The sequence below is a fragment of the Falco peregrinus genome, chromosome 4 (genome assembly GCF_023634155.1).
Source record: "Falco peregrinus isolate bFalPer1 chromosome 4, bFalPer1.pri, whole genome shotgun sequence".
Taxonomy (NCBI): domain Eukaryota; kingdom Metazoa; phylum Chordata; class Aves; order Falconiformes; family Falconidae; genus Falco; species Falco peregrinus.
In genome coordinates this window covers 54867129-54882099 of record NC_073724.1, presented here as the reverse complement: position 1 = coordinate 54882099, position 14971 = coordinate 54867129, and the positions used below count along the sequence as shown (strand labels likewise).

The 14971-nt window shown below is 39.4% G+C and overlaps 1 protein-coding gene across 6 annotated transcripts in view; it reads left to right on the top strand.

Annotated features, from left to right (window-relative positions):
* FHL2 (four and a half LIM domains 2) overlaps positions 1-14971 on the top strand; it is a 63554-nt gene that overhangs the window by 47248 nt on the left and 1335 nt on the right. For 4 of the 6 annotated variants that reach the window (XM_027782447.2, XM_005228661.3, XM_027782396.2 and 1 more), the window contains exons 2-5: positions 990-1169; positions 8673-8847; positions 11944-12113; positions 13830-14016. In XM_027782447.2, coding sequence (XP_027638248.1) covers positions 1014-1169; positions 8673-8847; positions 11944-12113; positions 13830-14016 — 688 coding nt within the window. In that variant the 5' untranslated portion in view covers positions 990-1013. The remainder of the gene's footprint in view (positions 1-989; positions 1170-8672; positions 8848-11943; positions 12114-13829; positions 14017-14971) is intronic. The other 2 variants (XM_027782549.2, XM_027782606.2) reach the window with 1 other exon arrangement.

Here is a 14971-nt window from a genome sequence, read left to right as displayed (position 1 = left end):
CTCCAAACAGATTTCAGGTGCAACACATGCTGCAAACCTCAGGTTAAGAAAGAACTTAATGACTCCAATGAAACACAAAATAAATTGTCCCAGGCAACAATGAACATTCATGAAGGTAATTAAAGGTATTTGTGTGATCTTTGCTTGTGTGTGCATCCAGAAAATGCTGGAGACCTAACAAGACCTGAGAAGCAAACAGCAGCTGTCCCAAATTTAGACAAGCATCATTTGCAGTTTCTTCTACTTGTTTTTCCCCTTCCATAAACATCACTTGACATTTATCTGAACAAGGGTATCTAGCTCCCATTTGTGTCCCAGTACACTAGAGCTGTTGGATAACTCATTCAGCTGCATCAGAGAGGAATCAGATACACCATCACCAACCCCACATCTCCAGCTGTTAACAGTGCTCATAGTCCCACACGTACACAGATATGGAGGGTTGGTGTCTCGCTGCAGGGCAATGATTGCCAGACATCAGATCACTGAAAATGCAGAGAAGAAAGGAATAGAAGCACATAACAATGCTGCGCGATAGCCTGCGCATGACTAAAGTCTACCAGCAATGCAAACCTTTGTATTGTTTTATGGAGACGTTGTTCCCTCTGAAGATTAGCTGGCTCATCCTGTTAACGTACTTGGCTCCCTCCATGCCCTACAGAGACAGCTTCTTGCTTTGGACCTATTGGTCAAATCCCATTCACAAATCTCATGTGAATTCTTCTGACTCAGGATTTACTCCTTCCTCTCATCTCTAACACTAGCTTTGGTCAAAGACACACCAGTGGATGGCTAAAGTAGATGGGCTATTGCCATTAACCAACACTGCAAAATTTATAATCCAGTTTCTTCCTGTTGTTCATTTATCTGACTGAATGTTGAATTCAAATTGAGATACAAGTGATAAACCAGAGGTGATAAACCTTTCCTGGGGGATTGGGTCAAGTGTATCTCAATCTGACATGCGCCTATTTCTGTCTTCATGACAGGACAGCTGGACTCCAGACACCAACATGACTGAACGCTTTGACTGCCACTACTGCAAAGAGTCCCTGTTTGGTAAGAAGTACATCCTGAGGGAGGACAGCCCCTACTGTGTGAAATGCTATGAAAACCTTTACTCTAACACCTGCGAGGAATGCAAAAAAACAATTGGTGCTGACTGCAAGGTATGTCAGATTTGTATCTTGTTACAGAAATCTTGACAGAGTAGCCTGGATACACAGCTCTGAGACGTGCTACCACCTGGAAGGATCCAGCTCAACAGCTACCTAGGGGTTTCACTTGGTGGGAGAGCATGCTTTCTGAACCCCTGTATCTGCTTTTCACCACCTCACTTGGCAAACCCTTCTTTACCAGGCATTTTAATAGAAGAATGCCTTTTTCTTCCCATAAGGCATAGGTTGATCTGATGTTAGAAAATATCTCTAACTCGCTAGGAGAGTCTGACTGTCCTTGGGGCCAGCTGGGACCTGAAAAGGTGGCAGAAGCTGATTTTGCCTACCTTTGTGCCAGAGGGAGCTAAGCCACTGCTGGCTTTGCAGTGACCACAACTCAGTTGTCATCAAAAGGCAAGACACATTCAAGAAAAGGTGCCAACTCATGGGCCACAAAAATCTGGCTAGTGCTGATCCAAGTAGTAAGTCAGAACAGAGTTAGAATAATTGACCTTTTAAATGCAGCATGATGACACTGGAGTCTAACTAAAGATTGGAACGGACGGAGCTGAGGACTTACTTGCTTGAGCTATGCACCACTGCACCACATGGGAACACCTACCTGGTACAAATCAGGTGCGACCACCTGCATTTCTTTCAAATTAACCAAAACAACTGGAGTTCATCCCAGTTTTATGCTGCTGAATGAAGACAGACGATATTTAAGCCATCCGCTGAAGTGTCTGTTGAACGGCTAGAGACAGACTTCATTCAATAGACATCCTCCTTGTACAAAATTGACCTGTTCAAAGTTGGCCAGGAGCTTCACTGATAGAATGAGTTTGCACTAGAACACCAATTGGCATTGCATGGCCGTGTGGTTCTTGACTGGTACGAGGAGGTCTGCCGTTTGATTTCCTACATTGCTGATCCGTACCTCTAGAAGCACCTGTTAGTCTCTAGTACTGATGATGCCACTCTATTGCTCATTCAGAGAGATAAAAATATATGTTTACTCAGATTGGAAAAACAAATGTCTTGTATCTTCCGAATTGATCTATCCCACTCTATTGGCAAATCAGTAGGAAAGCCCCTTTCAGAAGCCTTAAAAAGGTGAGAACGTTTCACCATCATGACAGGGAACTGGCAATAATCTGTAAGAAGGTATAAAACTTCCAGCTTTTCTACAGCTTATAAATAATCAGATTAGAGAAGAGATACAGCTGGCCTGACCTGAAAAAGCAAAATATTTCTGCCCCATTCCAGAATGTGCTTTTGTTTTAAGGTCTCTTTCTAATCCCCTGAGAAGATATTTCCATGTGTTGATATTCAAGAATTTAAAAACTTGGACTGGCTTCAACAAATCTCGGACAAAGTATTCAGGAATTAATCAGACTGAACTTTTCAACCCAGATTTATGGATTTAGGGAGTGTGGGTGTTATCTGATATACAGCTCTTCCGTACTTTTAAGCAAGACACTCTAATAGTGGATAGGGGGAAAAAAGCCCCTAATTATCTGCAATATGAGAATATTTTATATATGGTAAAAAAAAATATGTGGTTGGGTAGAAAAAGAGGTCGTATTAACATTCCCACTGAGAGGAAAACAAGAGTAATTTTTCAATGACAGTAATAGATGCTAGAAAATACATTTGAGAGAGCCCTTATAAGTGCCTCAACCACAAGATAAATTTCAGCTGAAGCCTGTGCGCTGTATGACTGAGCATAATTCAGCCATAAAACACAAAGCCACCCAAAATCATGATTCTGCCCTTCATTAAACTGTATATGTACATAGGTGTTTGAACACACAAGAAATATACATATATACACATACACAGACATATGTATTTTGATATATTTTTACACATTGCATTTGCATTTCCCCCTGAGCAAAGAAGATAAAATGTACTGTGTTTGGGAATAAAACCGGTACGTTTACTGCGTGTACAAAATGTACTCCATATTTATTTGTATGTTCTGACATAGCCTTTATCCAGCTGTGAAATTTGGAACTAAAACCTAACGACGTGACGGTGTTATCAGAAAGGGTCACATCCAGGCCTCTGCACCTGGCAGGGGCACCCACCCTCACACCCACATTACAACTTGAAAAGCTCAATGTAGCTGTCACCTCAGATCCTCCTTTGCAAGTCCCTTCTTAGCCACTGCTGCTGCTCTACACTGAGAAGAGCTGAACTGAAGACCCAGCTGCAGCCGAGACGCTCTTAATTTCCCTCCTACCAGCCCTCCCAATTAAAAGCAACCCTCCTATCGCTGAAAGGGTTACACCAAGGTAAAACAGGTGTTGGCAAGAGGAGAGCCAGCTCTCCCTCTCTGACACTACTGCATAGCATCAGCTCATCTGAGTTGAACTTAAGCCTGCTGAGACACTGGTAATACCCCAACTTTGGCAGCACTGGGCTCTGAGAGGATCAAACTGATGCCAGATTTTCACCTTGTGTTTTAGTACGGCACAGAGAGCCCACAAAACAACTGTCCTGAAGAGAAGCTTTCTTTGAATTCAAATCAGGGGAGAAGTTGCTTCACTTTCTATGGTAATTTATGGGTAGCTGTGAATGTAACTGAGTAATAACTAATTTGTTCTTTATTGTAAATGTTCTTTTTCCCACCGAAAAAGCTCTGACTGACACTTTTGGACTTCGGACATTTTGTTAGTTGCAAACATTTCTAGCTGATGTTTATGAAACTTTCACAGACAAATTAAAAGCTTCATATACTGAGTGGCAGGAGGCACTGGCAGGCAGTAGAAAAACACAATGCTATTTCCCTCACAGCTGTTACACATTATCCATATACCAACAGGTTCTAGTAGCAATTTATTCTTCCTAAAAAGAATTGTCATTTAGTCACCTACATCCCAGATGAACGCTCACCATATCTCCACCTCTACGGTTTCATGGTTCTTTCTAGGAATCCATCCACTATGTTCTCATTTGTCCAACAGCTGAAGTGTGACTTTTAGTTGATTTTAGCTTTTTTAATAGTTTCCTTGCAGACCTTATGGTATAGAAACCATCACAAATACAGGAAATACCTACAGTAATCCAGTGTTAAATGTAGTTCACAAGTTGCCATTGGCAGGCAGGAGGGGTGAAAACTCTCTCTGTAAAATGTGAGAAAGAAATGGAAAGCGAATTGTGAGATAAAGATACTATGCCAGCACATAGGCCAAAAATGAATCAAAAGGGACAGTCTTACATATAAAGTAAACAAAAAACAAAGCTTCTAGTAATGTGGATCAGGAAAGGGAGAAAATACTAATTTTTCTAATTTGTAATGTTTAAGCCCTGAGTTGCAACACTTTTTCAGTGCGTTACTGACTATCAGACAAGTTGTTGTGAAATGGAATGGTAAAAGAGGCAGGTATCTTCATCTCTTCTGAAATCCCTAGGGGGCTGGGTTCAGCACAATATCACTTGTTTTCACCTTTTCTAAACATGCTTTTGACAAGGATGTGCCACTCTAACATAGATAAGTGTTTTGCCACAGGGTGTGCATGGCTAAAATCTGTACAGCGTTTTGTTGGCATATCCCATTTCCTCTGCTCAACCTTCTGAAAAGAGCATTGTGGCAAGTAAAAAAGTATGATGTAGTCTTCATTCATGAACATATTTGGTTACTTTTCTGGTAATAAGGTCTCTAATCTTCTTCTTCCTGTTGGGTCCCTATTGAAAGCCAGTTCAGGAGTAAAGATAATACATAATGGCTTAAGTTTACTTAGATTTATAAAGCCAGAGTAGAAGACAATATAGTTGCAGGATATGAGGAGTCTTTGCTTAACCCAATTACTTGGTTACATCAGTCTTGGGGTTCTTCTAGTTTAAAAAAAACAAACACTTTTCTATTTTTTTAAAAAGTCACCTGCAGCCCCATTCTAAAGGGCAAATAAACCGTGCTGGATCAAAATCACACAGAGCTATAAAGGAGCTATAAAATGTGATCTTGCCAATTGAAAACAGTTATCTTGACAAAGTTTTCTCGCGGGGGGTGGGTGGGTGGGGTGTGACATCATAAAAATAAGTGAAAATAAAATTGCTTGCAAAATACATAATGTCGAGATTAAACAGTTTTGGATACAAATAGGATCTGCATTAAATTTTGCTTGCACCATATTCTTAAGAGTCATCTGAATGTGTACAAAGGATCTCCACTTGGCACACTCTCTGACATCTGTATGAGAAAAATCCATTATTCATTTGGTTGTCCCAAGGAACACTGAGCTGAAATTCTGAGCTGAGGCTGAGAAAAGCCCCCATTGAAATCTGAGTAGTTTCAGGGATTGCTAATTTGGCCATTTTTATCTTCAAATGAAACCATGTAAGGGAAGGATTATTTTCCGTGCTCAGAAGAAAAGTAACTGAATGAAGTGTTAAATAGTTCTCCCTGCAAATTCTGCCCCACTCTTTACCACAGCGCTGCAGGGACAGGCATTGCCTCTCTCCCCTCCTCTTTTCACCAGCACCACAACTGGAATTGGTCTGGTGCTCTCTGCACTTCAACTGCAAAACACTCGCACAGGACAGACCATGTCCACAAGCACCTGTGTGCATGCATCTCTATATATGTAAACACTGTTCTACTTCTCACATGTCAATCTATGATAATTCTTCAGTCTCTTGCCTGTCCTTTACCTAACAAGTCTCTTACCTGTGATTATGTGTGCTTTATCTAACAAAAGCACATGGCTGTCAGTTTTCATAGACAGACACACAGATAGATGGCAAAAGTCACTCTGTATTTCTTTTAGGCAACAGAGAAGCTGCATTAAAAGCTACAGTTAAAATATGCAGCACCAGGGATTCATTTCCACTGAGTTGCATAAAGTGGCTGAGAAGTCACGCTTGTCAATATTTTAAGGATACACTCCAGTTCCAAGTCCACAACAGTAATTTTCTTTTTCAGCCCTTCCTGGAAATCCATGCAATAAACAAGAATTAGTTGTTTATCACTTGTACCTTCAGATTTATTTGGGTTACAATCAGCTAGCATAACCTAGAGCTCACATGCCTAGAGTAAACCTAATGCTATTTCAGCTTAACTGAGCACCAGCCTGACAGGCAGACAAGCTGGAAGTCAGTTTTGCACATGCAGCTTCTCCAGTGTAGAGCAGAATCTGTTCCAGACCAATACATCCACAGCTTATGCACAAGCCAAAGACTCTGGTTAGATACACAACACACTGAAACAGACCAGACCTTATTTTCAGTGACTTTATGACACTGACCTAAGAACAATCATGATGCAGAAATTATTTCATCAGTACCATGGACTTCTTTGCTTAAGATGTAAGAGTTTCATAGAAAGAAAGCAATATCCATTTCATTGGTCTAATACTCTGCTGCAGGCATGTCAAAGCCAGACATCCTAGACACCCTCTGCATTCGATGACTGTATCTGTTATAATCATCCAATGTAGCTAAAGATTATTCAAGTCAGTCTGTATCTTGGGTACTTTGGGTTGTCACTGGGCTTCATCGCTTTGTCGTGATGAAATACCTGCTACTTTCACCTACTCAGCTACTGTCTATACAAGCCGCCATCATAACTGGCTCAAGGATCAAACCTTTCATCATTGACCCCTCATCCTCATCTTCATTACTCCTCTTCTAAAAGGCACAAACCTTCTCCAGGGTATAATTTCATTGATGAAATAAGGCAGAACAAAAGGAGATATCAGAATATGAATTTTGGAGATAAAATAGAGCTTGCAGAACATTGCAAAAAGAGGAGAAAGACAGTGAACGGGGGAAAAAAGTTCTTATAACTTCTGCTATAAGAGCAAGAAAACCAGATCTGTTGTCATTCTATTTTCCAGCAGGCAAACCTCACAGCCAACAGTTTTCCAAGATGTATGTTGTATTTTTCTGTTGAAAATAGTATTCCCCTCTGAGATCAGATTTAGAATATCCAATTTCATTTAAGGAGAAAAAAATCTAAGCAACTTCCGAAGATTTTTTTATTATTATTTTGCCATTAGAAAAGATTAAGATTTTGCAGTCAGAAGCGTGTTGTTTCAAAAGGAGTTAGCTGAAGTGAATAGATGAGAATAAACAACTGTCTGAAAGTTGCAAGCAGGAGCCTTAGATACTCTGTCACAGAATGGAATCTCAGAGATGAAAGACACATTGGATACCAACTGTTACTCACGGTGATTTAAGAAATTTAGGTGAGTAGCGCAGATGCCCAAACAAAAATTCCTAATTGCATGGTCACATTGTGAGTGAAGTTACTATAGTTTAACAAGTTATCACATATCAGTTGAGCTAGGTGAAACTATTTCAGGGTGTCCTGTTAGCTATTTATGAGAACAAGGCTCCTGCAGACCTAATGTGCTGTTATTTTAGGTTAACCTAAAACCCTAGTATCTGTTGTTTGCTCTGGGCTAAGGTTGCACATCTGGAGTTACCTGTGACTGTACTGACTGACAGAGCAGCTTAGGCCAGATTCTGTTTGAAGATTTTGCGATGCTTCAGTTTTCACAGTTTAAAAATCTGATACTCCACAAGCCATTCTTTTCCTTCATTTAAGCAGATTAATTCAGTGCTTGTAATTAACACATAGTGAATCTTGAGCTAAAATCTGAGAATTTATTTCTAGTGAACTTTCATACCCCCCATTCATGGCAAAACTAGCCCCCTCACACTCACGCCTCCAACTGAAGCCTACATATTTTGGGGTAGACACCTTTTCTTGTAACAATCTAAGCTCCATTATGTTTGAAGTCCAAATACAAAGTGTTGTATGATTAGGCCACCTTAATTTAAATTTTAAAAGGCACAATCCATCCCTTTAGGTCACAATTTTTAAAAAGACTGTTTCTTTAAATACTAAAAAGTACCACTGCAGAGAGTATTTTGAATACTTAGATGCCCATGTTGATCCCTTGGCCAGAGTGTTTTGGATCACTGGCTGCAGGTACAATATGGTCTCCCATCTTCTAGTCTGACCCACATTTGAAGCATAGGTAAACCAAAACACAAGATTTGGTAAAAAATGTCACAGTTAAAAAAATAAGGAACAGAGATCAGATCACTTCCAACCTTGGTGTAAACCTGTTTAGCTGAATAAATACCAGGAAGTGTTTGGGAAAAGGATTTCCGTCCAAGAGCGAACAGCTATGAAATGACCTACACCAGCAATAGCTAAGACAGATAGGGGAAGTCTATTTTACCTATAAGGTTAACAAATTTTAATCTGACCCAAAAATGGGGCTTTATTCTCAGAGGAAATACCTAAATGAAACTAGTTGTTCCTCTGCCGCATACAAAAAATGAAGGTTACCTTGAACTGAAAAAGGGTCGACAGCTGTCATAAGCTTGGTTATCATAGCAAAATGAGTTCACCTTCATCAGAACATTTTGTTGTCTTGAGCTGTGCAAATTAGCCTCAGCTCCTGGCTGTGGTTCAGACTGGGACGTGATTGCATTCTCTGAGCTTCCAGTTGTCCAAACTGTTCATTCCGCTTACTCTGTGGTTTTGGATTTCTACAGGATCTGTCTTACAAGGACCGCCACTGGCATGAAACCTGTTTCCACTGCTTCCAGTGCAAGAATTCATTGGTGGACAAACCTTTTGCTGCAAAAGAGGAACATCTACTTTGTACTGATTGCTACTCCAACGAATACTCTTCCAAATGTAATGAGTGCAAGAAGACTATTATGCCAGGTTAGGATGCTCACTTTTTGGACTAAGAAAAGATTAGGCTAAATATCAAGCATAAACTCAGCAACATTTGTGACAAATGTTTTTCCTTGACTATCTCTACTAAGTCATGGTGAACTCTGTAAAATTCAGTTGATGGTACAGTCTGAGTCACTTCCATGACCAGAATATGTAATTTTCATAATGGATCATGATAGAACAGTTATTCATATGAAGTGGATTACTCTTGAAAATTAGTATTTATTTAATTTAGCATTATCATTAATGGGATTTATAATTTTCCACAAAGTATTCATTAAAAGGCTTTTGATGGCTGGACAACCAAAACTGATCTTTTTGTCCAATCCCAACTTTGTACTCTGTCTTGACTGGCTTCCACTTCTTGAAGAAGAGCAGTACCTTGCAAATTTAACAGCTTACTTAACTATTTAGCTTTTTATGTAATTACTCTAAATTTAGTTTCTCTCATAAAAATGAAAAATCAGTCAACATGCCTCTAAGGTCTTTCTTGAGCACAAAGATATGAAGAAACACGAAAGAGCTATTTTCTTTTTCAACATGAAACATAAGGTTATAGTAATAGATTGCTAAAACCTCATCGGCTCATGTCAATACTATAGCATTCTCATTTGAGGGCTGGAAGCGGAAGGAATATTGGTCCAGAAATAAAATATTAAAAGGCAATTTGAAGAATCCATGTACATGCTCAATAACGATTACTAGTTACTTTTTCCAGTAAAATTTTTCCTTGGCTGATTCTAACATTGGTCACCTTAGACAAAAGCTGAAAACTACAACATTGGGCACCCAAGGTGTAAAAATGAGGGACTGGTGATGAAACAGGATGTATAAATAGAAACAACAATGATATTTAAAAGCCAATGGCCCTATCCATTCATGACGGAGTTTAGCCATCTCCTTGTATTACTCCATGTGTACCTGTTTTTACTGACACAGCACTAATAACCAAAATGTTTGGGAATAGCCAGTGCTAGTTTTAAAGCTGGGATTTCCTGAATTTATATCTTTTTAAGATTGTTCATCAAATTCACCCCCATAATCAGGCAGTTTATTTACCAAATGGATCTCTTTTTGCCTATTATGCCAGCTATAGACTGATAAATAGTAATGGATGCTGGATTCAGTGACCGAGAGAATCCCCTCTTCTCTTATAATCTGAAATAGAAGAAATCAATTTTTATGAAGCTTTATAACCACCAACTGATCTTTAGCTGCTTACTCAGGATAGCCATGATATCGCCACATTCAGAGAGCAATACATACAGCATGTATTTTCTACTTACACAGCACACCATGTTAGTACAGCAGCTACACCAGAGCACTGTGATCACCAACTGAAACATAATTCATTTTGAAAGAACCAGCAAGTGGTTGGATACCCTTTATGGGGACTGTTAATGCTACACTTGCCCTTTGCTTTGCTCCACTAAACGTACAATTTAGATTTAATAAAGCTTTATCATGACATGCCCATTAAATACTAAAGTAATTACAAGCTGGATCTTTCAGTCCTTCTGCAAACTAAACTCCCACTGACTTCAGTCCAGCAGCTACCAAAACAGCGCTCCCCCTGCCTTGAGTTTCAGTGAAAACACAATCTCAAAGGCAGAAAAGCTAAAAATGTCAAAATAAAACTCTAGATTATTCAAAACAAATTATCCATATCTCCTTTTTCCAGAATATCATCCCTTCAAGGACTGACTTATTGGTTCCTTGGTATGATAAAGTCACCAGCACAGGGGAACATAATTCTTAAGAGGTGTCTATTAATAAAATGGAACAGAAATATTCAAGCATGTAAGCATCAGGCAGAAAAATTAACAGTTCACTTAATACACGCCTGCAAGTCAATTCTTCAAACAAAAATTTACAAAAATCCTGAAGTATGCCTCTGGGCAGAATTTAATGAGATAAAAAAAAAAAAAAAAAAGAAGAAAACCATGCAACTAAGTAAACAAAGAGGAATTAATACTCAAGAAGGGAAAAATGGTAAAACTTCACCCTGCAGTAATGGGGGTGGGGAAAGTTGGCATCAAAGGAGTTTGTGTGGTTCTTCATCATTAGCCAACATGATCAGCTTGTCAGCCTTCCAAGCATTTGATATCATGTTTGTTGCTACAGGCTTCAAGAGTAATGCAGAACAGTAGGATCATCATTTGTTTATTTTCCCTTCTGGCCAGCATCAAATATTCTGACTCAAACTGGTACATAGGAAATTATATAGTGTGCAAAGAAATTTGTCCATATCTTCAATTTCCTGGAAAGGCTCATAGTCCACCTGTCAGCAGTGGACTGAATCTGCAAAGTACAGTATCTGTACCCTAAAACTTCATTCTAGACAGGTACCTTCAGCTCATAATGTCCGTACCAATTTCTGCTTTTCAGCAAACGATTGCTTAAAGATTTTTCTTTCCTTTCACATTGCAACTATGGTTTAAATACAACTGAACACAGAGAGAAAGCTTCTTTCTTACTGAAAGTTTCAAGAGACGGAAAAACATTTAGGACAGGTATTACAGAGCTGGAAACCATTGCAAATTTATAGTGGACCTCCACAAGGATAGGAACAAGGTCCCAGAGCAGACACGAAATAATCCTTTGTCTCAGGCAGTGACTATGCTTTATTGGGAAAGGGAGGCAACAAGCTTGCCAGGAATTAACCGGGTATCTTGCATCTGTCTGAAAAAGAAATAAAAAGGACTTTGAGTGAACTAAGTCAAACTTAAACAAGGAATGGCCTTACCTTCACTCAGCACTAACAGCAGCTTTTATTGGTACCTTGCGAATTCTCTAGAATCTTCCTGTGCATTAGAATTCATTATTATTACACAACAAAAAGGTGTCCTAAACCTTCATGATTAGCAGTAAATGTTTCTCATCTCTATAGCAGAACAACCAATCACTCTCCAAAAACTTAAAGTGGTACCCAATACCATGCAAAGCTGGTAGGAACAAGAAATAGCCCCTAGCTCATAGCTGCACTGCTTATTGACTGACAGGCACCCGTCAGGCAAACAGGAGCTACAAAATGCATCTGACTCAGCCAGAAGTTCACTTGGTGCTCTGGTTTCATTACAGGTACTCGGAAGATGGAATACAAGGGCAACAGCTGGCACGAGACCTGCTTTATCTGCTACCGCTGCCAACAGCCTATTGGAACGAAGAGTTTCATCCCTAAGGACAATCAAAACTTTTGCGTACCCTGCTATGAAAAGCAGTTTGCCATGCAGTGCGTCCAGTGCAAGAAGGTAGGGCTCTTATTTTATTTATTTAAAACCTAAGGGATTCAAGTCCATCCCATTTTATGTCCATGTAGATAAATACCTTATTTTTCCATGTGTGTTACAAGATGCAGAATCAACTGATTCTAAGTGATGATATAGTTTCAGTTCCCATCCCACATCAGGCACAGTATTTACTACCATGAGAATTCTCTTACACAGGGTTAAAGACCACTTTGTATTGAAACCATACAGAGAATACATTTCAAATCAAAACAAGACCAAACCTCTGCTGTGGAATAACCTCACTCCAATATAATCCATCATATATCATACACCTGAACATTTCAACTGGAAGGAAGATGAGCTAACACTGATAGTTTTTTAATATTCTAATGAAGTTCAAGACAGAGAGATAAGCTTTACACAGAGCAAATGCTCTTCCTGAAATAAACACTACTAAATGCAATATGCTTAGGAATATGACTTTCTAGGATAAGGATCTTTTATTTGTGAATTTCCTAAATTCTATACACAGACACTGATAATTTTTTTTTTCATTTCTTCCCTAAAAATAATCTCCTCATCACTTATGGAACTAACAAATCCCAGTTTCCTATGGATATATGCATAGGCAAAGACAATCAAAACTATGGCTATATCCACAGTAAATCCCCTTTCCCACTGTCACCATTTCCTGCCTATCTCCCTTTGCCCTCTGCATCCAGCCAGCCACCACCCGTACCCACATGACCCAGATTTTCTTCCATGTGTGCTACCTGCTCCTTTGCACTTTCAGTCAAAGCTGGAGTCTGGTCAGACATACTAGCTGGCCAGAAACGAATGCATCTTTGCTGCTGCACAGGAAAAAACAAAACAGGTAAAGGCTAAATTTCTCTTTCAGCCTTTGACCTAAACTATACTTAATTACCTTCGCTACCTCCTATCCATCCATCCATCCATCTTATCAAGTTTCTAAAGCTTCTAAGAGTTTCCCCATCTCAAAAACTCTTTATAATGTCCAATTTTAACCAAATTTGAGAACAGACTCAAAAATACCTGGGAAACAAGCAAAGACACAGATAAATACACATATTAGGTAGCACGATCACGTACAAGCCTGATTTCCAGGGTGCCTCCCTTCAGGGAAGAAAGGAAGAAAAATTAAACTGTCCAATTCTACACCCTTCTCAAGAATACTCAAATGATCAAAAAAAGTTCAGTTTGTCTAACATGAGGCAAGCTGGTTCTGCAAGCAACGTAAGAGAAAATCCCCAAAGTCTGGAGAAGCTCAAAGCAAAAACTTCAACTAAAGCTGGAAATAAAACAGTCTTTGCCAAGGAAAGTAACAGGGAAGTTGAAACACATAAGACAGTTCCCTCACCATTAAAAAAAGGGACAGATGAAGGAACAGAGATGAGACGAATCCTAGCAAATGCATGTGAAAAGCAACACAGAAAGACTATCTTTAAAAACCAACCGGACAATTGAGAGTTAGATTATACAATACATGGAGAATAAAGTACTTTTACTATGGGGCCTCTTTGTATAAATTGGAAAATTATGAAAAATCACTTGCATGCTTTTCTCAAGGCCAACTCCAGCCAAAATGATGATTTTGCTGTTGTTAGGCCTTCTTTCCTTCCTTCCATCCACAAAATTCTCATCACTTTCTCTGCCAAATTAAGACACAAACCTTCCACCCTCAAGAAAACACTTTCTGACTTACTTTCCATAAAACAGGCTATCACTACAGGAGGCGTTACATACCGGGAACAGCCGTGGCACAAGGAGTGCTTCGTTTGTACTGGATGCAAGAAGCAGTTGTCTGGACAACGCTTTACTTCCAGGGATGAGTTTGCCTATTGCCTGAGCTGCTTCTGCAACCTCTACGCCAAAAAGTGTGCTGGATGCACAAACCCAATCAGTGGTAGGTCTCTTGTGGCCAGTGCCTTTAAATTTTGGGTTTTTTTTCGATTAACTCTCTCTAATGTTAAAAATGGTTCACTAGTTCATTCTGAATATCTTGAGACACTCAAGACAGTACATTTCAAGACATGTGAAGTTTAATACTTACAATGCCTTTCAAGCGCCCAACAAAAGGAAATGGAAGGCGTCCTTAATTTGATGTTTCCTCCTTTTCACCCGATTTTCACGGAACATGGTGGACACAGTAACAGAGCTATGCACATAGTAAGATACGCACGCTCTGTACGTCATTCCACATGCACTCATTAGAGGGATCGCTGACCTCAGCAACAACAGTCCCTTCACCAGCAGAAAGCATCTAACTGGTTTGCTTATACCTCATGCTGTAGCACAGTACATTTCTTCCCTGACTTTTCAGGATAGCAACTGAGAATCACAAGGCTTTTAGATACTGCTTTCCAGTACAAAAGTACTTAAAAAGCAGCAACTGCTTAGAGCTTTATTATGAAACACTTAGCATAAAACTATAACCTTCTCTACGAAGCATTCAGCATTTAAGAGCATGGTCTATACAGTCCAAGACTGCAAATCTGAGTTATATCTGGGCCACTTTCTCTCTTGTTTTTGCTCTACCCTTGTGCCTGTCCTCACAAACATACGCTTGATTGCATACCTCCTAGAAGTTAGTGCACACTACAGATACAGTTTTCTGTTCAGGTGAAAGAGGGATTTCTCTTTTGAATATTGCAGTCCTTTCTATCATAAACTGGGGTGGGTTTTTTTCAAAATGTTGCTACTAAAGGCAAACCAAAAACAAATCCCCTCTCATGAGGTAAACGTTATGCTCAGCTAAATCATTCCACTGTATTGTATTCAACTTGCTTATCATTTCTGAGGTTAAGCAAAAAATAATTACTATATGAGGCATCTGTCCCTTTTCTTTTTTTCCTGTACAA